This window comes from Myiozetetes cayanensis, unplaced genomic scaffold, assembly GCF_022539395.1.
Source record: "Myiozetetes cayanensis isolate MyiCay16 unplaced genomic scaffold, myiCay2020 scf10, whole genome shotgun sequence".
In the NCBI taxonomy this organism is placed as follows: domain Eukaryota; kingdom Metazoa; phylum Chordata; class Aves; order Passeriformes; family Tyrannidae; genus Myiozetetes; species Myiozetetes cayanensis.
The window spans coordinates 2196664-2221264 of NW_026086605.1; the positions used below are offsets into that span (position 1 = coordinate 2196664).

The window sequence follows — 24601 nt, forward strand, 5'->3', positions numbered from 1 at the left end:
GGAGAGAAACAGGAAAATATGATGTAACCACATGGGGTGAAGACTTTGGGGTGTGGAGGTGGGTCACAGGGCCCAAACCCCACGTTTCCCAGCCAAGAGAGACCAGAAGACACGATCCCACCGCTCCCGTCCTAGCGCAGGATGGAACGACTGCAGGAAGGGAGGCTGCTCGCCAAGCACACCCCCGGAGGGAAGATGTAGGGCAGGATCTGCTGCTGTCAGAGGCCCAAGTGGAGTGTATTGTGACTCAGAGAGTGGCTCTGCTGCGACTGGAGTGCCTTGGCAGGGAGAGGAGACAATAACCCCGGAAGGGGTGAGCTCCGGGACCCTGGCGAGGCCAAGTCTCCTTAGCAACCTGGCTGTGCCAGGGGCTGAGAAGAGCTCTGGGAATTGTCTATCCAAGCCTCCTTGTCACCCTAGCACAGACAGTTCAGGACCTTTCACAGGAGCTAAAAGCCAGAACCAAAGCCCATTGAAGTCAGGGGGAAAACTCACATGGAATTCAATGGGCTTTGCATAAGGCATCCGATTCATTTCAAAAAACATGAAAACTACTCTTATTTTCTCCTTCTGAATGTGCTTGTTTCCTCTCCTTGCAAATGTGTGATTCAAGTGCAGGCTAGGAAAATAAAAGCTGAATAGTAAATGCAAGACCAAGCATGAGTTCTGGGGACAACAGAGACATCCTCAATGAAGGAGAGGGAGAGAGGGAAAAAAAAGGTTACCTAATTCTTTTCCACAATTTTTAACTAGACACATTTATCAGAGACTTTAATACCAGTTTTGAAATCTTACTGACTTCTGAGGACTCATCTTGATGGGTGCCACTGAGAAGCTCCAGAGGGATCCCTCAAATGATGACAATCAACAGCCCCTGGTCGAGTTTCTGTGTATTCAGTCATCACTGAATGAAAAATGCAGTGATCCCAGATTTATCTCTATTAAATGAAAACACAGACCTGCCATGCCCTCTTCCTCACTTGCCCTGGTCAGCACAGCACCTTCAGCTCTGGTTGCTTATCTTGTCCAATTCCAAGCATGGGAAGTTTTCAGCAGCAGCCTGGACCCCATTTGGTGGAAACACTGCCAGCACTCCCAACCACCTTCCTTGGGATCCTGCAACATCTGTTGCTGTGGAAGATGCTAAATATTCTGTAAATTATGGGTCTCAAAAGCATTCTACAGCATTTTAGGCCAGACTGTAATCACAGCCTCTTGCACTGGCTTTGTCTTAGCTAGAAAACTAAGCTTGACCAAACTTGCAAGGTTGACTCTTCAGCCTTAAAAAAATAACCACAGCCCTTTCATCATATGCTTGGACTGAAATATTCTCCTCCCTGTGTTCCATCTTCACCAGTGAGCAGAACTCTCCCACCATCTACCCTGGGCCATGTCCCTAACATGGGAGGTCCCAGAAGGCTGCTGAGGTCTGGGGGCAGCACTGCTGATGGAGGAACATGTCACTACATGGCCCTGTCCCCAGATTAACTGCAGGTATCCTCTTTTATCCCCCAACATCTGGGAATTCCCTTGGGAGATATTTTACAGATGTACATGGTGAACACCTGACTCCTCATGCCACCAACTGAGCCACGGACCTCATGGAGTGGGAAGCCAGTGGTGTCACCCATCTCTGGGACACCCAGAGTCCCCTCTTTCAAAATGTACCCATGGGATTACCAAAGCTGCTCCAACAGAAAGTGCAGTTCTCCAGTAACTTTTCAGGTGATTTAACCTGGAGGTGACAGGAAGGTGAAATCTCTCAGGTGTAGCTCAGCTTCCCACAGGACCAGTGCACCTCAAAGCTGAGACATCATTTCTTCTCAGAAGGGGCACTAATGACCATTTCAGTCACAGTCTGGGGGAACAGCTCTCTCTACCTCTGCAAGCCACTCTGTGCTCCCTTCCTGGCATCCCTATTGAGACTGTCCATGTATGTACCACTCTTGCTGGCTCTGATGAGGATTTTGGTGGTCTGGATACCTACTCCCAGATGAGAGCACTTAGTAAAGTCACAGGGCCAGCCACAGGATATCAGTCCCTGATCACTGCCTGCTTGGGTAATATCAACCACTAAAAGAAAAGATTATAAGGTTATCAATCCCTTATTGTTCAGTGAGTGAAGACCTCCAGGTTTCTATCCTGTGCCAGCTGACAGCGAAGGAACCAGTTTGCAAGGAGAAACACAAGGATCACCATCTTTCATGAAAGATTCCATCTCCACGAGCTGCAGATCAGTTCACAAGCACTCAGAGGCTGGATTAATTAGAGAGTTTTTCCTGAGGTGAGTTTCAGGAACGACTCCAGCACGAGGAACTGCAACTCAGGTTTCTCTATAAATCCAGCATTACCCAAGCTCACACAAAGGACCCAATTTGAAACTACTCTTTGCTCTCCATACCCCTAGGTGGAGTGGCATAGGAGGGGTCTAACCAAACAGATGTCAGTCCCCACAGGAATTTCCTCCTTCAAGGTAGCTCTGCACACACGGGCCAAGCCAAACCTCCACTTCCTCTCCCCAGCACAAAGCAATTGCTTACGGGGGCCTGTGCCCTGTGAAATGCTGGAAGCAGAACACTCCTAACTCCACTGTTTTGCTCCATGGTGTGGGGGAGCGAGGCTGAGTGCTGGCTGCTCTTTCCAGAGACCAGGAACAACCAAGCAGGTGTGGGCAAAACACCTCTACTAATTACTAATTACTAATTACCGTCACGCGCTAGACACACACGAGCCAGGGGCTGAGCAGCTCCTACCAGCTGCACGTCAGTCTGGGTTTCTTTCTGCATAACGTGAAGCACTGCGTGTTGTTTATGGCCAATTCAGAAGCGCTGCTGAACTGTCATGTTCTATTTATGAGTACATAGATACACACCCCCTCAAATCATTGCTTCCTAGGTAATTTGGACACGCCGAGGTAGAGTCCACAGCAAGCTGGGGACAGTGCTCTCTTCCCAAACCCTGCAAAAATCACAAGATGCTGTAAGGCTAGGAGGAATAATGCATCACTGTCATAAAACACTAAGAGATAAAGACCATCCCTGGCAAGAACACTTGATGAAGAGCAGGGGCCTCTCAGGCAGACTAAGAGAATAGCTTATGGATCAGACCAGCATAGCCAGTACTGATGATATCACGCCTTACAAATTTTGGCATCTTTTACCAGTAGGCATTAGCCAACAAGTGTCCACGCTACTCAGCGTTCCAGTACAGCAGGAGTCTCTGTGTATAGCATTTCCTATTGGCCCAACACTACTTGAAGAAGTCACCTCAGTGGCCAAGAGCTCAAAGGGGCGTCGCTGCAGCTGGAGCTCCTGGCCCTCTCAAGGGAACCTGGCACAGGGATCTGCTCATGCAGATGGGAGCGAGGGGCCAACCTCCATAACCACATTCTAAACTCCCTTTGTCCTCTAATTTAGAAGCCTCATGTAACCTTGAGGCGTTTCTTTCTGCTGCTGTGCCACACACTCCATCATTGCTAACAACTGGGCTCCAGCACCCAGCTCTGCTCTGGTTTGTGGACAGGACCAAGCCAGCAGGGAACCAGACTCCACATATTCCCTGATGTCACTGAATACTTTATCCAGAAACTGAGAACATTGCAACACAGACTATCAGAGAATTCTAATCTAAAGATTAAAATTTTGTCCCATACATCAGAAGCCGACCCATTTGCTACCCCATAGTAAAGCCTCTGCTGCCCCACCCAACCTCCTTGTGATACCCAAACCCTCCTACTCACCAAGGCCAGTCAAGTCAAAGGCAGTGCCTTTTTAAAATCTTTGCAGAAATTAATCAGGTGCATTCAAACTCTTTGTCCTTGGCTTCACCACCCTCACCTCCAATTTTAAGTAATGGCACTGTTTCTCGAGCAGGCACAGCTCCCGCTGATGTTATCCCATCTGTCTCCTTGGATAGCTCAACAGCATAGCTTCAGCTCACTGTCCTACGTGCATTTTAGCTAAAAAAATCCATCTTTGCACACCTTTACAGCAGAAGGGCATCTGCACACCTCTTTCCCATATGGCAGCAAGCCGGGAAAAACAAAGTAGGCAAGATTGACTTATCTGGCTTGATAAAAACCCATTGATGTCAGTGAAAACAGTAGGGGTGGGGGGGAGGGAAAAAAAAATCACCATCAGAACTAGTTAAAAGCTGTTCTTTCTAATCACACGTATATCTGAGGGTTAAACAGACAGGAACATTCAGCAAGCCCGGGGCTAAGGCAGGCAACGTGAATGTTCTTGTTTTAAAACGCGAAATTATCAACAGAGTTTCGAGACCAGCTTGTCCTTAAAGCAAAGCCCTATTGTCGGGCTGGCACAGCATGGGTTTCATCAGCCCCACGGAGCAGAAAAAGTCATAGGAGCAAGAGCTGTGCAGCACTGATCTTGAAGCTGCCTTGCAGCATCCCTCACACAGTGCATGCATAAGCAAAATCTTCATACACGTCCGAACAAAGGGCAGAGAGGCCTTATTTTAGTGGGGAAAAACCATGGGAAACGGAACAATGAGGAGCTAAAATTTTCATTGACATTCTTCTCAGTGTACCCTAAAAGAAAAAGGCTACAAGAGGCTATGAAAACCAGCTTGTGACTTCTCACAGACAAGTGGTAAAATTTTATTGTTCTGGCTGTTTCCAGAGAATGCATTAACTTTTACACACAGAGATATCATCCTTTGTACTGTGCACAGCTCCCAGCACTCAGCTGCTGTATAATAAGCAGAGACAATGCTGGGTCCAGCATCACTGGACTGGGCCCTGCAACAGGCTCTGCCAAAGGTTTACTGTATGCCTGGCAAGCAGCATCTCTCCCACAGGGATGCTGTCCTCTTCCAGCTGCAGTGGGATTAACTCACCAGCGCACCCAGTGATGCCATAAAACACACAGGGGGAGTTATTATTTCTGTTGTTATTGTGACCCGACTGCATATTTTTCATCCTCCAAATTTCCTTTCCTGAAAACAGCTCTGCCTTTAAAGTAAAATGGAAAAGATTATGTAAAGCTTTAAAAAGCCCTCTTGTATTTCCACGCTTCTCCCCCCTCCTTCTCTTACACAGCACACTTGCTCTATTGAGCAATGCAGGTGTGAAATTATTGGAAGGACTGCGGAATTCGCCCTTTCCCAGCTCCCTGCCAGGCTGACTGACCACAACCACTGTGCAGGCTCTTGGGGCAGGAGAACCTCCAGCACCCAGAGTTTCAATGATCTGTGCTGGGCAATCCTGGCTCAGCCTCAAGACGTGTTTATGTAAGATCTCACTCGGGCTTTGGGCTCGTCTTCCCTGGTGATGAAGTTTGCCATCACCTGGCCCCGTGTCAGGGAGGGAGACAACCCTCCCTCAGCATCACATTCGCTTCTGCAACACACAACTCACAACCTCTTCTACACACTGGACCAGATGCTGAAGAAAACTGCTCTTGGGAAGACCCTGATTATACACATTTGTCATTATATTCCCAATAAATCCAGGTACAGTTCTCAAGATGCAACAGTATTCAAAGAAAGCACTTCGGCTGGACACGCCTGGACACAAACTTCATGCTCCAAAACAAGGAGGTTTATCTGCTAACTTTCTGCCATTCTGGACCTCTCTTCTTGTCCTGTTTCTGGCCAGGGTAGAGTTAATTTTATTCCTAGTAGCTGGTACAGTGCCATGTTTGGATTCAGGATGAGAAGACGTTGATAAGACACTGATGGTTTAGTAGCTGCTGACCAGGACTGACATGAAGTCAAGGACTTGTCAGCTTCTCACGCTGCCCTGCCAGCAAAGAGGCTGGGAGCACAAGGAGCTGGGAGGGGACACTGCCAGGACAGCTGACCCCAACTGACCAAAGAGATATTCCAGCCAATATGATGTCAAGCATCTTGCAAAAATAATAGACCACCTTTATTCCAACTTACACGATCACGTTGAGTTCTTCCCTCAGCTCAAGTCCTGACAGTATCAGTGTTTTACTTCCATGAACAGTTAAAAATTTCAACATATTCATGCTACCTTTAAAAAAGCAATCTGAAAAAAATAAACTCAATGTTTTATATTTACAGAGCGGTTCAACATTCAAAAGTGTTTAACAAACTATGATTTTTAAAAGGGCCTTTTTATGTTTAAGTGGAACAACTGCTGTTGAAGCTGCACCACGGGAACAGTAGCAATCCAAAGATGACCTAGTGGCTTAAAATCCCCAAAACCCTGTAAATCACAGCCACCTCTGGATTTCAGGTCCCACAATGGTTTGCAGAGCAGTGAGAGGAGAGGACACAACACAAAAGGTTCTAAGTGTGACCTGTTGGGTTTTTATTAGACACAGAATTTCACTGTGTGAAATGAATGTTACAGAAATTTCACAGAATTTTACTGATTTGTCCATGCCAAAGATCTCTCACCCTCTTACCTATCTCACTCTGACAACCTGATCTCCCTAGCCCTTAATGATTTTCTTCCTTTCCTGGTTTGTAAATGCCATCCACATCCCTCTCTGCTGCATGTCTTTTAGTCCCAGTTTAATCCTCAAAATCACCAGTGTGGTGCTCTCAGGATTTATGTGTCCCACCACCATTGCAGCCATAGGGTTGTCCCACCTCTGCATTTCCTCTCATGCTTGGGACAATAAATATAGGCAAAACTTCTTCACTCATTAGACAGACACAATTAATAACCTTGTGACTGCCTTCAATATGGTCCATTTATCCAATCTCTACCATAGTTCATTTGCAACTTTTTTTTATTTTTGATAAGATTTATGCCTTTTTATTTTTAAGAGGACAATAGCTTTACCAATTTACTGCCAATTACACAGCCATTTCTTTTCACTAATAAAATCGTTAGAAAAGCCTGGGTGAGGTCAAAAAGCCCCTCTTGTTAGGCACAGACATTGCTCTTGACACATGCCAACTGCAGATTTAACAAGGCACCAGTCCTGTTTGCATCTTCAGACAACTCCTGCAAATTCCTACTTGCATTTCCACGAGTAGGATACTCTGCACAAATTAGAAGGCACGATTAAAAATTATAATAACAGAGCTGAAACAATATCCTGCTCATCACTCATCAAAAGAAAGAGAAATACCTGCCTTGGGGCTGTAATAAGACAGAAAGTGGGACAGGGAGACCAGTCCTCCCCAGCAGACTCTGCAGGAAGCATTCCAAACATGACAAATTCACTGTTCACCCAGCAGATGAAGTAATGACACTAGTATTTGTCCATAAAATGTAATTCAGCCAGACTACTCCAATGAAATCAGAAGCTTTAATGCTATAAAACCACGGGGTTAGAATATTTTTACCTTATTAAGAAAGAGGTGTGTGTGTGGGGGGGGGAACCCATAAGCTTTCATTTTCCCTTAAGCTGAACCATCACACTGCGGGCTTTGTTTCCAGGAGCGAACCACACAGCCCCCAGCACCAAACAATTTGGGTAATTCCTCCTCAGGTGCACGCACCTCGCCAAAAGCCCCGGTGCCAGGTGTAAAGTCCACACACTTATCAGCACGTTAAATAAAATCATCTTCCCCCCTCGGCCTAACCGAGTCCCTGAGGGCAAGCATCAGGCTTGGATTCCTTCGTGCCTCCCGTCCCTGTCTCATCACGTCCCACGCCCCAAGCACTGGGGGTGAAGACATCATCAAGCCAAAGCTTGCCCCTGTAAAAGAGCCAGTCAACAACTACAAGCACAGCTGCCAGAAATGCAAGTTTAGGCTTGGTTGTAATACCTGCACTTAACTCCTGCCAGACACCAGTGATGCAACGTCCCAGGCACGTATTTAGTTGGTGTCAGTTCCTTTCTCGTGTGTAACCTGAAGCCTAAAGACAATTCTTTCGTTCCTCACTCGAGTTAAGTCGGACTAATTCTGAGCTTTGTTTCGACAAAACAAGGCTCAGCAAAAAAGCAAACAACAATACATATGTTTTTATGAATTAAGGAATGACAAAATGGAAACATGTCTTATTAAAAAAAAAAAAAAAATGTGCTCGTGCCATGTTCACAGCTAGAGGCTGTGAGAGCACATGAAAACCCAAAAATAAAACTTGACTAGAAACAAAGGCAAAAGTTTCTCCTTCTGCCTAGACTAGGGGAAATAAAAACAGTGAAGTACCAATAGCAAAATGTTGATTCTACTTTAATCAGATTTTTAACAACATGCTATAAAAAACAAGAATAAAATTTGTCTCTAAAACCTCCAAGAGTTCAGAACAAAAGTGCTTTTCTGCACAGCCCATCAGTAAAATCACTCATACATGAGATTTCTGGGGCACAAGCTTTAAGCTGAGAGGCATTTAAAATGCTTTCTGGATGAGAAGTTATTCTCACACTGGTTTTATATGAAAATACGAATCACTGTTAAGGGACAACTGCGTGGTACTCTGCCACCCCTGGAGCTCACTCCTCAGTAACAAGAGCCAAAGGCAAGGTTATTAGGCAAACGAAAAACTGGTCAAAGCACAGCTAAACTGGCTGCAAAAAGACTTCTTTAGAAAAAAATGTATCTGTGACATGTTCATTTTTATAGTAAACAGCAGGGTCATCCTATGGATTTTTGGAAGATGTGCCGCACTATAGCAGCTGCTTTTACAACCCAGTAAATGAGGCAACGTGGGGGGACTTCATCTGAAACCAAACCACCTTTTTTCTCCCTGGATGACGACACTAAATAGGGCAGAAATGGCTACCTGCACTAGGACTGCTCAAAGCCTAACCCTCCTCCCTCTGCCGTTAAAACACAAATTCAATTAGTTCCTCCACGCTCAAACAGAGCTGCTGCCGCTGCCGAAAATCGTACTCCAGCGATAATTGCAATCCAAGAGCGATCTAATTATACACAACTCTCGGTGGCTGCGTTCCCACGTTGCTCCCCGCAAACCCGGATTCACTACAACGCAACTCGCAGGTGAAAACCACACCGCTTTCCTTCGCTCTCCCTTCAGACTGCATGACTTTATGCACATTTAATGAGAGTGGAGTTAGTCTATTAGTAAGCTTACTGTACAAACTCAAGTTTCTACCTACTGTTACATACAAAGCGAGAGAAAGGCACTTCAGAAAGCAGCTGATGGGCTAAACCATACAAGGGAAAGAACATTCTTTTAATTAAGGTACTGGATTAGGATTCAAAGACCAGCTTTACTTTTTGGCTCTGTCGCCAGCTTCCTGTGTGACCCAGGGCAAAGAAATTTCATCACTCCCCAGCCCGGGTTTTCATCTCTAAAATGGACAGTGACATTTCCTTCTCCCTGCCTTGACGCATTTCAGTTGTGAGCAATTACTGTGCCCTGGCACACTGCCTTGGACAATAAGTATCTGATATTAATTGAAGCCTAATAAAAAGCTAAAATCGACTCCTCTCCTTTTGCCAGCATCCTAAAGGATTTTTGTGTGGTCACCATTTGCCACTGCTGCAATCTAACACACTTAAACCCCTGAGCAAAGCCCTGCATACAGCCTGCTTAAATCCCCCTTGGAAAAGGAGGAGGAAGAAAAAGGCCATTGATTGGGGTATCCCAAACATTTAAAGAATAACTTCAGTCCAACACAGAACATCCTGGCCAACTTGAATGGGCCATTCCCTGCTAACACAGTTCACTGTGCACAAGTATCCTGTGCAATAGAGAGGCTGCCAATGACTTACTGCTTTTTTTCTTCCGTGTTTTCTATTCCCATTGTTAAAAAAAAAAAATAAAAAATCAGTGCAAGGTTTTTGCCAGGTTTGTAAGTTTGAACGAGACCATCTGAGCCGACTCTTTTAAAAAGAGTGCTTGCAAGTAATTACAAGGTAAAAACGAGAATACTTCACACCTACATTCTGACTGAAAACTTCTCAGCCCTGCTGGCTCCAGGCTTTTAATTGTCAAAAGAGTTCAAGGTTTGGAAAGTTATTGGCATATTCCTAACTAGCATTATGTCACTATTTGGCAAGATTTTTCCTGGGATACCTCCCAACTCTGTGACATAATCAGAGGGTTCTCTACATTACACCATATAGTCAGATGCTCATGTTAGTGTAATATGTTACCATGTTCAATACCATTTGCTATTACTTACACTTAATCAGCTCTGGAACCAGTTAAACCATATAGGAAAAGTAATTTCAGAGGCTTTCAACTGACAGTTTTCTACACAGTGCTTGACCTAAAATTACGACCTGGAGTTTGTAAGATGCGGTCTACATACGCAATTGCCTCTAAACAAACATTCATAACTCTCCACAACCTTGTGGGAACTGAAAATTCATATGAAAACAGAAAAAAAAAAAAAAAAAAAAAGGCATAAAATTGACTCTGTAGAACTGTCTCAACTAGAAAAACTGTCAGAGTTTCCCCTTCTGGCCAGCCTTAATTTACTGCTTCAGCAATTTTATGCTCCACAATTACTGCAAGCTTTCAGCCACACAGAAACCGCCGAGCTCTCAAACATCAATCCCCATTCAGTTTAAAAGTCCCAGCGTGGCATCTCAAGAGGCTCACACTGAACTCAACCAAGGCACCTCAGGGTGCACCTCGCCGTGGGTTTGCAAAGCAAACTCTCAGTTACACCCTTGAACTCACCAAATTAAATGAAAAAAAAAGAGTAGTAAAAGCATTAAATACGCAGGACTCCAAAATGCAGGTGGTGACTTCCAAAAGTAATTTCTGGGCTTCTGGTTTCACGTCTCACAGGACCCAAGCAAGGTCCTCTGGGTGCCATCAGCTGGGTACCCAGCACCTCAAATCACTGGTCACTTTTGAAAATCCTCACTATTTACTTTTCTGCCTCTCTATAGGAAAGGACTAGACATTTAAATAAATGACATAATCCCTACTACCATTCCATTCATTCATGCAGGTCGCTGTAATTTACTGCAAGAAAAAAATAAACTTCTGCAAAATATTCCTCAATGTAAGACATTCAGAAGGCTCAGAGGGGGAGAGGAGGTGAGAAGGCTTCTGACAAATATTTGCTCAAGTGACCGCATCATCCATGAACACATTTGCTTGGGTGAGGAAATTTATGGTCAACAAGAACCATGCCAGAGTGGGACGGGGAAAGGAACGAGGGGCAGAGAAAGGGAATTTTTAACCAGTTCCATTTCAGCAAGGACAGGTTTTGAGTGGAGCCTAGCCCACGGCAGCAGCCCCTGCCCTCAGTGAGGTGGCCAGCAGAGAACCACATCGTGCAGAACACAACTTACCACCTTCCCCAGCAGCCGTTGCTGCTGCACCCTCCATAAACTTTTGTTTAAACAAGTGTTCAAACAAAAAATGGCTTTGCCAGCCACTCAGTTCACCTCAACCATACCCATAGCTCACTCTACACCAAGGATGACAAAAATATCGCCAGGGCTATGAGAATCCTCACTGCTTTCAGTGTTGATTACCTAAAACCAAGTAGAGGTGAGCTGGGTGGTTCTCTGAAGGCTTAAATGTACGAGGGCTGGTGGTAACACCTTAGTCTGATCACAAAATGATCCTTCTTCCTCCTCTGCTCCACAAAGGCTGCCTCTCCTCAGCTTTTTACCACAGGGAACCTTTTCCTTTCTTGCTGCCTGAGAAGCTGGCACTTGTTTCCTTTTGGATTTGGGGGTCTCAGACAAAATAAGACACTACCTCTACAGACCATCCAAAACAATGCAAGGGATGCATCTTTACTCACGTAAAACCAATCAAGAACTAGGGCAATGAAAATTTGTCACTGTTTTAGTCATATAAACCCAAACTCACAGTAACATTCTCCACAGGGAAAATATGGAGTTGAGCTGTCAGTCACCAGCCAAAAATAGCTTACACTAATCAAATTAACTTTTGCTTTCAATACTGATTAATCAGAAGTTCTATTCACGGGGCTTGTGACGCTCAGATCACCTCACAAGGCTGAAGACAGCAAAGCCCATCCAAGACATACTTCAGAAGCCACAGCTCAGATCCCCAAAGGTCCTACCAGCAGGTCCTATTAGAACTGATTACTTGTGGACAGAAATGCCTTCAGAGCCAATAAAATTGCTCACACCCATCCAGGCTAATCAACCAGAGCAGAGGTGAGCAGAAATGGTTTCTGAGATTTCAAGCCCTAATTTAGCTAAGCACTTAAATAAATACCTGCAAGCCTTATTAAAGTCACCAGGATTTGGGTATTAATAAGTTAACATCATTAAGCCTGTGTTTAATAGTCCTGCTGAATCACAGCTTTGCTACTACTTAAGACTTCACACAGCTGTTTAGAATTTGTCCTCAGGTAAAACACTTCTTCACGATTTTTATCATCTGTGTTTCAGGCACTGCTCAGAGCCCACACAACAGGCTACAGTCAGATCTCTCTGACTGCTGCAAATTCAAAGTACCTTTCCTGAAGCTCCAGATCTGCTCTAGCTTCACCAAATTCAATATCTAGCTTTTCACTTAAAAAAAAAAAAAAAAAAAAAAGAAAAATCATTTCAGCTATAATAACAGCAATCTAAAGGCTTGCTTGACGGTTTTCATAAGCGCAGTTATTAAAACTCGTGTTAGTACAACTGTGAAAGTAATAATTAAATTGTAATAGCAATGATTAAAATTGCATCAGCATTTACTATTTAGTTGTCATGGTAAGCTTGTAGGTGGATATTAGACATGGATATTACACCTTTGCCAAGGCATGGGTAGATTAATCCTACAGACACAAGGGAGATGGATGAATATATAAGGTTACGTAGCAATTGGCCCTGTAGTGAAATCTTATCTTTGGAGCACCGTGAAATCATCCCCAAAATTAATAAAAAACGCACCAGCTTAGTCCTAAATGTTTCAATAGAGAAACTCATTAGGGAAAAACCCCCAGTGTTCCACGGGGCAGCTCTACTCACCGACCACGTCGAGGTGGTAGGTGTGGTTGATGGAGCCGTACTGGTTTTCCACGATGCACGTGTAGTTTCCTTTGTCTGACGGGACCACGCTCTCCATGATGAGGCTCCAGTGCTGGTTCCGGACCTGGGGGTGGAACAAGACAGGCTGGGATCTTCAGTAGCACAGCTCCACCCTCGCCCCCTCCACAGCTTCCCCAAATTGTTAACCTTGTGTAATCCACATTTAAAAGCCTCCTCTGTGCCTGTTTGATCATGCTGGACACTGAAATTGTTTATGCCTGATCTGGGATGGCTCGGCTGCAGCAGTGAAAGCTTCCACACGTTCCTCTATGAATTTCCCTGGCCCCTGCTCTGAGCACTGCAGACACTGGTGCACTCTCAGTCCTACTGAGGGTGGCACTAATTAGCAGCACTTGTCATACTGGACCTTACCTTACAATCCACTCTAAAAGTGAATTCACACCCTCAGGATATTTCCCATCCGTCTCCAAACAATCATCTGATAATAACTGCCCACCAGCAACATAGGATGGATATGATCCCTTAACATCTATGTCTCCATCTTTCCCTAATAGCTCAGTTACACAGCTTGTGTTTTGGAGAAACAGAGAACCAAGGGGTGATGTTTGGGATCCCTCCCCCTGACACGTGGAGCACACAGACCTCTTGCTGCTCTGGGGTACCACAAGAAAGGACTGAAGATGCTGCCTCACGAGAAGTGAGTGCCTGAAGAAAATCCTCACGGAAAGGCACCATAAGGATATACATTTATCTCATACAATCCTCCCCAGACAGAATGTATTAGAAGTGCTGATTCTGTTCCCATTTGAACTCAAAAGGAACACTGGCACTGGTCTCACAGAAAATAGGATCCAGCCCAGTACTGGAAGGATACAGAGTCATCCGGAACACATATATATATTTCCTGCATCACAAGTTGGCTCCCAAAATGACCTCTTGCTGGCGATCGACTAATCCCTTGTTTTAGCATTACATTTTTGACAGAGCGCTCAAAAAGCTTAACATTATGGAGCTGTAAGGTACAGCTTTTCAATTGCAAAGTACATATTTCAGCAAATGGAATAAAGCACGATCTGGTACAGTCATTTTAATCAGCCAAATGGAAAGCAGTAATTCAGTGCAGCACACCAGAAAAAATTTATGGACCGTTCAGTGACACTTCCAGTAACCATACATCCTTAAAACATCATTACAACTACAGCTCTGAAATCCTGCTCCGTGCCTGGCTATTGTGTAGGTCCTTACCCAGCAGGAAAAGGCTGCAAAGGGCTGCATCCCAGTGCCAAGAGCTTAGCCCTCACACCTGCTGGAGGGAAAAGTGCCTTCAGTTCAAAGCATGGAAGAAAAGTTCTTTCTGTCAGGGGCTCCTGGCTTTCCTAGTTCCCTTAACTAGTTATTAGCTCAAAATCTCAATATTACTATTATTGCTGAGTCACTGGCTAATAATATTAGCTGAAGATTGACCATGAGGGCTTTGAAAAGCAAAGGAAGTATGGACAAGGCTCCAGCAGCAGGTGAAGAACAGGGGTGTTAACCTAATGTCTCAGGGCACTGTGTGACACAACCTCAACGCTGCCAGACCAGGCTTAAGGCTTCTCTCCTCAGCCCCTCCTTTTGATGGCACACTTGAAAACTATATATTGATTTTTCTTCACACTATGAGGAGCTAAGGAATAAGTTCATAAAGCCAGAAGGAGTTTATCAGTGTTATTTTAATGTCTCGTTATTCCGCTAAGCAACCCTGAAAGCCACAGTTTGGGTCAGGAAGAATCGCTGCCATCAACAATTGGTAAATAACAAATACAACAGCTACATATTTTGAATATTTTACTTCTTTATGAGTTATTTTGAAGGAGACATGGTGAAAGTGACCTGAACTTTTGCCATCACAAGTTAAAACACACTTCTCAGAATGAGAACAAGTGGTTTTAACCGCAAAATAACTGCAAAACGGGAAGAACAGATCACTGTCCCCCAAAAGTTAAACCAAAATAAAAATTAGTAACTGCAGGTCATTAATTTGACAGGAAAAACACAAGAAATTGTTTAGCATTCAATAAGAAAACATAACTAACTTACACACACAAGTGGATATACGGGATTGCAAAATTAAAAAGTATTTGTGCAATTTCCCTTCTTGTAACTCCAGTGAGCAGAGATAATATCTTTATAATGAAACAACAGCTCAAGCCACTTCAGTTTAAGCTAAACAACTGTTGCAGAGGCCCAAAGCAGTTCTGACACATTGTCACACAACTGGATTTATGTCATGGCTCTGGCTGCAACGAGATTCAGCTGGTTGGCTTAGGGCTCTCATTGCAAAGCCCAGGCAAGCTCCCCTTTGCTGGGGATGGTGGCATCATCTGCAAAACAACTGAGATAACAAATACAATCTCAGCATGTTTGTTTTTTGTTTTTACTCACTAGTTATGGACACTTCCAGCAAATTACTGACAAGATTTTTTGGCAAATTTTCTCCCATCAGATTTTTGGCCAATTCTTCCAAGCAGCTCTCCAAAAGATTCAATATTTAAACTGGGTTTTCAATACCAAATGCACACTACTGCACCCTTAAGATGCAGCTCAGAGGTTGGAAACTTAAACTGGAATCAAAATGCCAAGAAATATCAGTTAGAAACCTAGGAAGGGGTAAGGAATTTTTCACAGAAATGTTTTGCTTTTGGAGTATCACATAAAAAATAGTGGACAGCTCTGTTTTTAATCTTAAAATATGTGTCTTCATTGAATAGATAATGTCATGAAAAGTTGCCACTTAGTTAAAAAAATAGTAAAAAGGGGTCAATTCTCAATAATTTCAAAAGAAAAGGATTAGAAACCACAATACAATTCTCCCTTAAAATCAGCACAGTTCAGACATATAGTGTTACTGCTCAGCTAAAGAGAACAACCACAGAACATCCCTGCAAAAGCCATGGGCTCCTGCAGTTGTTCCTGTAGCCAGAATTTCCCTTACTCTGTATTTACCTGGTTGAATTTAAATGTCTATAAAGACAACTGCAGTGTTATCAAAATGCATAGGTGAAAACACACACCTGTTAATACTTAAACAGTAACAGCTGATAGAAGTACATTTGCTTTCTGGGTGGTGTACAGGAAAGTAAAGGCTCCTCTGATCCCTCATAGAGGATTTAGATTATTACCTCAAAGAAAATATAAAATGCCTTTAAAGGCACAAACAGGAGCCATCATCACTTCAGAGACAGATATTAAAAAAAAAAAAAAAAGACTAAAAGAGATTTAGGCATTCAATAACTGATCCCATTCTCCTTACTGTAAGAACTTTGGGCATATCTTGAAAAATCATAAAAGGATCGATTTTGAAATTCACCACCCAGAATTAGTCACGGTGGAGGAATTTCACTCTGGAAGCTATCTTGGCCAGCACATACACCCTCCTGCTACCCTGCCTGAGTGCAAATTGACTCAAGACATTCCTAGTCAGAGGGACAAAGTGCTACAGGCCACTATCTGATTCCGATAAAGACCATACAAGAAGAGATTTCTCAGCTCTGGGCAGCAGGGAAGAGTTGGCTGGAGGATTAGTGGAAAGCTTCACCTTTCCTTTCCCTTTGCTTTGTCCCTTCAGTCTTCAAGGGATGACTGTCTCTTCCAAGAGGAGACATCAGATATGGCCAGGTTTGGTTCCAGCTACTGTAGTCACCCAAAAAGTATTGTATCTCCACAGGAATGCTCTACAGAGAGCAACACCCAGACTCAGGACAAACCTGAGGGCAGGAATTACCTCGGGATGCTGTGATACCTGGCTGAACACAGATAGACTCAGTCCTTCCTGAGGATTCCTTCCTGAAAAGTTTGTTGATATAGTGGTGTCAAAAAACCACAGTTCTCTCTTTATTCTGGTATAATTTTGAGTGAGCCCACAGTGGCTGCACCCTGTCCCTCTCGTAAGTTAAGGACACAGGTTCCAGAAGCTCTGGAGGCCTCACTCTTCAACACCCATTCACTGCTAACAAGTTTCCATCTTAAAAGATGATTATTTAAAATGACAGAATATAGAATATATATCGCTTTGGTAGACTTGACAATGATGAGTAAATCCTACCAGGTAATTTAAAATTTAACGTATTTCTGAGCAAAAAGAAAGCCTAAAACCCTCAGCTGTGTCACCTTTTTTTCCTTTTTAGACTAAAGAGATGTAAGAAATTAGACATACAATTAAAGGTATAGACTTCACTAACCCAGCTGGTTTTTGAAAATGGCATCTGTGGTTTCTTCCCAGAGTACACACATACCCAGGAAATTGTGTATATTTAATACATAGGAACAGAAGTTTAATTTGTGCCACTTACTGGGCACAAATCGAAATGATCTCACTCAAATCTAAATGATCTCTCCCTAACACAGGATAGCAGGGCCAGCATAGAGCCCTACATGGGCTGATTTACTCAGCCAAAGGTCGCCCTCCCAAACCAGGTATCTCCATCCTGCCTCTCCAGACACACATTTTCCTTCGTGGTTTTCAAGAAGTGATATCTGCATTTCCCCTTCATAAGATGTGAAGTGTTAATAACGTCCTAGTTAGTACCAGAGCAGTTACTATTATTTTCCAAGATGGGATTAGTTCGGTTGGGTTTGTTTTTTTCTTTAATTGGTGCTTTTTTTGTTGTTTTTTTTTTAAAGAGCGCCGAGAAAGGCAAAAATCACTGAACTGGAGCCAATTCGTTAACACTCCACAGCGTTATGAAAGGCAGAAGGTGTTGCCAGGTGTACACTCATAACCAACAGTAATTTATGGTGTAAGCAAGCATAGATGGAAAAGTCTACTTAGATAATTAGCGTTCATGCGGGGAGATTTTCTGGGCTCCGCTCTCCACTAACACAAATGTTGGAAAAACTGACACTTTCTACAGTAAATCCAGCGAGAGAGGAAAGGAGGCCGAGGCTTGTCCTCCTCTGCACTGGAAAACAGATTTTTTTTTTTTTTTTTGGCACCAAGCAGCATCTGAATCAACAGCACACAAAGCATTACAACCCTTGGCTCTGTCAAGCAGCACCCCAAAAATACTGCAATCACGGGGGTAAGGAGTGGGGGACAGGGCGGGCAGCCCTCAGGACTCAGCCTTGAGCTCGCCACATTGTTTGGCAAAAGTCAACTTCTGTCTTAATGGCCATCCCAAATCGCTCTGGGCAGCTCAGCAGGAGTTCCAGGCTGGGCCTTACGACCCTGACACAAGGTGAGTCCCTCGGAAACCCCCCCATCTTTGGAGAGGGGTTGCTGAGGTGGCAGGGATGTGAGGAAGCCGCTGACAGAGGATCTGCAGAAGAGGTTAAAGCGACTCAGAAGTGCTCGGACAGCAATTTGCCATCAAAGTCACGCATTCCCATTCCTTGGGAGGAGAGGGATAAGATGACCCAACCCTGACTTCTGACCTGACCTAGGCAGATACCAGGAGGTTAAAGGTCCGTGCACTAACACACAGAGCAAGCTGGCCTCCCTAAAACTCTCTCTTAATCAGTAACCACCAATTTAGAATAAGACATCTAATCTGAAGCTGTTTAAAATTCAAACAGAGCCTTCCAAGTAATTGCTTTCTTTACTTTCCCTCAAACTCTTCTTCCCATTTCAGTTTCACAGACCATAAACTCTATAGAAAATAATAACTTTTGACTTCCAACCCTTCCTTTATTAAGCTGCCTACACTCACCAGAGCGGATGCTCAACAGTGCAGCTGAAAATCAATAGAGCAAAACAGCCTTAACCTGCTCTCTAAAGTCAGCCTTTAGTTTTTCAAATAACCCTCTATAAATAATCCTTAGCGGCACTGCTATGCTACAAGCTTGAATTTCAGAAAAAAATCCAAAAAAAACCAACCAAACAAAACAAAAACCCAAAACCTAAACAAACAAAAAACCCCCCAAAAAACCAACAAACAAAAAAACCCCAAAAAACCCACAAACAAACAAAATAAACCACACAGAATTGGTGCTCAGCAACAGCCAAAGAAACCACCTCCCCCTTCCCCAGAAGAAAACAACTCCTCTTTTTTGCTTCCACGTTTGATGCCAGGCCATTAAAAGATTTTTCTGTCGACTTCAGCGAGTTTTTAGGTTTGGGGTTTTTTTTTTCGGGTTGTTTTGTTTGGGTTGTTTTATTTGGTTTTGGTTGTTTTGGGTTGTTTGTTTTTTTTCACAGCCTAGGTCAAGAACACAAAAATTACACAAGCACATCATGAGACCTCACCTTATACCCTCCAATGCGGTGCTCTTGCTTGAACTCTTTCCCGTTCTTCAGCCACCGCATGGTCGGCGTTGGGTTTCCCATGGCCGGACAACGAAACTTGACGGTGTTGGCCGCTGGCACGGCGTGCAGCCTCTTCTCCATTTTGTCTGTGTGTGTCCAGTAAGGTGCCCCTGTTTCAAAGAGACACACCCAGAAATATCAGTGCTTGGAAAGCGAGCCCCCCTTCTGCAGCCCCTCGGGCGGGCAAAGCGCTTCTCGCGTTTATTATTTGAAGCGCGGTTTAGAAAGAGTTCACAAGCAAGAAATCACGCTGCAAGTGTCCACCAGGGCTCAGTCTGCTGCTGTGGGTATTTAATTTGTGACAAAATTCCAATAATTAACCACAGATAACCTTTGTTTTGTGTACGTCAAGTAAGGCAGAGTTTTGTGTACGTCAAGTAAGAGCAAGTTTTCATCAGACACTTCTGGCCTCGAGTTACTATGAGTGCTCAGCAAACTCTGAATTCTTGGACATCAGAAGTGAAGCCAGACAGAGCAGGACAGAAGACCTGTTGGAAGCATCATCCTTCATCTTCACCCTTTTGTTAGAAGGGGGATAAGCACACCTACCTGTCGGACAGCACGTCAAAACTTACAGTGTGTGATGCCAAGGTGAACTGTGCTGTTACTGTCACAGAAACCACTGAAATATATTTACAACTGGAATATATTTCTGAAATCTTAACCAAGGAGGAGGGGGAAAAAAAAATGAGTAAATGTGGATCAGCAAAAGTCAGAAAAAGCACTTAGCATTTTGCAGGGATTTCCCACTCTAATGAGCCTGTCAAAGTATGAATACTCAGTGATGTCCAAACACATGGCATGAAATGGGAGTGTCCTCTCAGCCCAGTGAAGTGATCATTCTTCCCAGACCCTGACATGGCTCTCCTGGCTCTCACTCCCTCCTTGCCATGCTCTGGCCTAGCCTGTGCCCCCATGAACAGCACAAGAAGCACGTGGAAAACAAAACCCCTCTCTCATCCAGGTTCTGAACTGTTTGTTATGCTGCAGTAGAGGAAACACAGCAGAACAGAACATACAACTACCCATCCTGTTTTCACACCCCCCCCACCAAGAAGTAAATTTGGATCGAGACAAAGGTTATCCCATGCTCTGGATCCATGATCCACTTCAGCTACCTTTCACAATGTCTTCATGGCTTCGCTTCAGTCACCTCCCCGTAGCAGTTTTTTTTAAAAAGTTAAATATTCAGGATCTGTTTAATAGTAGGAAACATTAATTTCTTTTACAATGGAGTTTTCCTGAAGCAAATCAGATTAGCGTGGAATTTTTAGGACTAGAGGGGTCCAGAAAAATAACTCCAATTCTCTCAGCCTTGTTTCATTTCCTTCATTAGCAGCCCAACACTCCACTATAAATAAACTCTTCCGTTCCTCAAATATTTATAGCAGTTCTTACAATCAGTGCAAACTCAGAAATCCTGCTCTCCCCCCCCCCAAATAAAAATACAGCTGGACAGAAAATACAGGAATAAATCCTTTAACAACGTCTCTCTCAGTATAAAGAAAACATTCTAAAAGCAAGTCTTATAATGATGCTAGAAACGATAAGTGTTTGGGGTTTTGTGGGTTTTTTTGCCTGAAGTGGCAATTAGCGTTAAAATTAATGAAGTAGAAAAGCAAAGCAAATCTGTGCACGTAATCAAACTAGAAAATCAGGTAACTATTGAAAATTTAACTGCAACACTAAGAAATTGTTAGACAGACTAAAGCGAATTAGGGATGCAAGGAAAATCACTGTTAACATTATTTGCTAAAAGCAGGATCACATTAAAACAACAGAAGACTTTAAACAAAGCCAACCAGAGGAATTAACTACTACACACAAAGGCCAAATTACATTAGAACAGGCAAAGGCACAATTACACGCTGGTACTGATGGATTAAAAGGCCATTTTCTGTGGATTGCTAAACATCTTCCACCAGGCAATGCAAGGCAACCCCTACTGGGCCCTTACCCACAACTCCCACAACCCTTACCCTCCAAAAATCTGCCCCTGGGAAAGCTCCAGTAAGACTCGTACTCAACACAGGGAGGAAAATTTATGGAAGAAGTGGGTGCAGAAGAGGAGCCAGGAAGATGCAGGCAGGAATGAAGAGAAGCAGCTCAGTTTTGTACCACAGAGAGAGAGAGGGGGGGGAAGGAAACAACAGATCAGACTAGGAGAAAGGATTCTGCCTGGAAAGCTTCCCCTTGCACAGTCCTCAGCATAACCTGCAATGCTCCTGAATTACAGGTCAGCTTGGAGAAAAGCATGCAGACATCACATGTGGAAAGCGCCATCTGAAAATGCTTCAAGGCATCTTAGGTTTCTCACTAGGAAGTAGCAACATATACTGGCAGCCCCTCAGAGAAAAGAGGAAAAGGCAGCAACACCCACAAACCATCACAATCCCCCTCAATTTGAGCTCTCATGCAGCTGATCTGATTCGCACACAGCATTTCTCTTTACAGATTAACTCATCACAACCCAAAAGCACCTTTTTATTGCTTCTCTTTTTCCCTGAGAGGAAAAAACCACCCAGATTCACTGAAACCAATAATGAGCAACAAGTTAATGAGTGGATGCCACCAAGTGCTGGCTCCTCTCACAGACCACGCCTATCACATCCCACCTTTGCTACCAGGACAGGTGGAAGTCAAGTTAACACCTCTGCTGAAAATTCACAGTAACAACAGGGCAGACTCCAGCACGGAGAAGGAACGAGCAGCAGGGGAACGGGTGGGAATTCCTGATTGCTTTTAAGAGTTCTCATTAGCGAAGAAAATATCCTGCTGACCCACACTGCACTCCGCTGCAAAGACATTACATCTAATCAGCCAAATCTCCCGCATGTGAAATTGAAATTAGGAAGCCCAGGGGACCACTTCACTTCAGGACTCTTCAATTTTTATTTGGACTTATCTGACACAAAGAAATACAAAAGTAGGCAACTCCAGGCCTGCCTGACAAGCACCTCAAGCAGGCAATAGTGTGCCTGAAGTGACCACATCAAACCCTCCAAGGTTTTAAGTACTATTGTATTTGACCTTTAATTAAAAAACACTTCTAGGCAACATCCGATTTTTGCTGCTCCCCTGAGTGGGTTTCCACTCTACAGGATTTGATGAATTTGAACCTTGTTTCATCCTTTCTGAAACTCTTCAAGGCATGAAAGGAACAGCATGTGGATTACATTTAGATACTTTTTGTTCTTGGTGCCAATTTACCATTGCTTGGCCCAGAAGAAATTGTTTAAAGGGCGATAAGAAAAAAATGTCATAAAGCTTCCAGTCGCCTGACTAGAATTGAAGGCAGAGCAGCAACATCTTCAGGGCTACCCAGGGGTCTACAGAATAAATTAGTTGGTGGATTTCATTGCAACCATCACAACAGCTGCTGCTGCCTTGCCAGCATCAAGTCAGGATTACAGAAATCCCTTAAATTAGGGCTACCTCTTAAAATCATGATGAGAACGAGGCAACAAGTGCTAACCATGTTTTTTTCCACTGCTGCCAGAACAAACTGATGATCATCAGCCCCTTAGCTTTGTAAAAACCAGTTCCAGGTCAATGTCCTTGGAGATGACCCTCCAGAACCAAGCTAAGGTCCCTCTTTAGGGTAACAAGGGGGAAAACTTGAGTTGCCAACAACGGCATTTTGTGGAAAGAGAGGACCCTTTTGCAGTGGAACCAATCCTGCACCTTCCCCACCAGCACTAATCCCTTCAACAAAAGCTGGAAGTAATAAAAAGCCATTCAGGATGCAGTCTGGAACAAATCTACCACAGTGTTGTGTTGTTTTTTTTTTTCAGACAGTTAAAATATCTGTCAAGCTAAAAGGACACCAAGCACAGAGTGAAATCTGCTATGCATGCCTTTTACTTAAAAATACACACAGGGCAAATGGTCAAATGCACATGTGTACACACCAGTGCCCTCCTCTCCAGAGGGAGAGCTGCTCCTCACAGCCACCAAGTCACAGCCTCCACTGACTCCAGGAACAGTTGTATTTTCTGGGCAGCCTTGAAAACTGCTCTAGATTTCCTCAACAGCCTCTCTGCCTGCATCTGAAAGCCTTGGCCTCTGGGATTTATATTTGTAACAGAGGCAAAGAAAAATAAAACAGCTTAAAAGAATACTTAGCAGCATAAATAAAACAGCTCTAAAAGGTTTGTTTTAAATATGCAGGAATGAGAATGCCAAGGTTCAGCTTCCTGTGGAAGGCACTACAGCCATTTCCTGCTTCATCTCATCATAATTAACATGCCAGGACAGCTGGACTTTATCAGAATTGTTTCATCAAAAAGCAACAACCTTTGAAGACTATTTCTTTTGTTTCCATCAGTAAAGGCATAACCAGGCCAATTTCCATTGCTTATCCTTAATGATGGCAGCTGTAATTTGTATGTAAATTATCAGTTAAATCGTTTGAGATCTGCAAAGCTCAAACCATGATTCAGGAAACACTTCTCTTAAAGAGCAGCAACCAGGGACCCTCGTGAGGTCCTGCACTTCCCCAGGCTCTACCTCCCATAGGCAGGAGAAGGAGGCAAAGGGCATTTGGCCATTAAAATAGCACTGCCTGCCCCACAGAAGGCTCAGAGAAGACTTGGCACTACCCCACAGCTCCTCATTCACTGTTCAGCGTGCCCTGTAACACAATATCTCAAATGAGATGTGGCCTTTTGGATGTGATATAAAACCTGCCAGAGGAAAGGAAGGCTCAGGAGACACCAGCCACGCGAGCTCCACAAAAGCACCGCACCAAGTCCCACCCCTCACTTTCATACAGCTCTAATCTTGCCAAATCACAGCCCTCTTTCATCAGCCTTGTATTAATCCAGAGTTACTATGATGCAACTTTTCATTGAAAACAGACTTGGAGGGATGCGGTGCCACGATTGTTCTCCTGGTTCCAGCTCAGACCCCGGCAGGAAGGCTGTGCTGCTCCCTGCATCCCATCTGTGGCTTGCAAGAAGCCCCAGCAGACTGTGGGCACCTTGTAAAGAGTAATCCAGTGAGGGTTTGTCTGTGCAATGCTCTGCTCAGGAGCAATGTGTCTTGGTGCAGCTCTGCAAGTCTGCGCTTTCCCCGCCATCCGAGATGTTTAAAATTCATGCTCAAGAGGCATCCTTCACTTGGAGCAGGGAAAGTGTGACTGACCCCTGCTGCAGCACAACCCCGCCCACCCCAGCAGGCAGAGACTGTCACTGGCCTTTCACCAGCTCCTGAATAAAGATTGATTAACAGCAGCTTAAAATGATTGCTCATCCTACAGGAACATCGCTAGCATCAGTTCTTCCTCAGGCATGGAAGGGCAGGAATCATTACAGCAACATTACAGAGCACAGTTGCCTTCAGATCATTGCCTTTACTTCTTTCCCCTCGCTATATGTACTTCCAGAAGCCATTTGTGCTCACAATGAATCACCCAAGCCATCACACAGATCAGAAGCACAATTGTCACTGAAAGTATTGCATGCTGTTTTCTGAGCTACACCA

General features: G+C 44.0%; 1 protein-coding gene across 8 annotated transcripts in view; it reads right to left on the bottom strand.

The window, feature by feature from the left end:
* FGFR2 (fibroblast growth factor receptor 2) overlaps nt 1-24601 on the bottom strand; it is an 81833-nt gene that overhangs the window by 34601 nt on the left and 22631 nt on the right. For all 8 annotated transcript variants that reach the window (XM_050335293.1, XM_050335277.1, XM_050335328.1 and 5 more), the window contains 2 exons: nt 19058-19227; nt 12814-12937 (listed from right to left, as the gene is read on the bottom strand). In XM_050335293.1, the coding sequence (XP_050191250.1) occupies nt 12814-12937; nt 19058-19227 (294 nt within the window). The remainder of the gene's footprint in view (nt 1-12813; nt 12938-19057; nt 19228-24601) is intronic.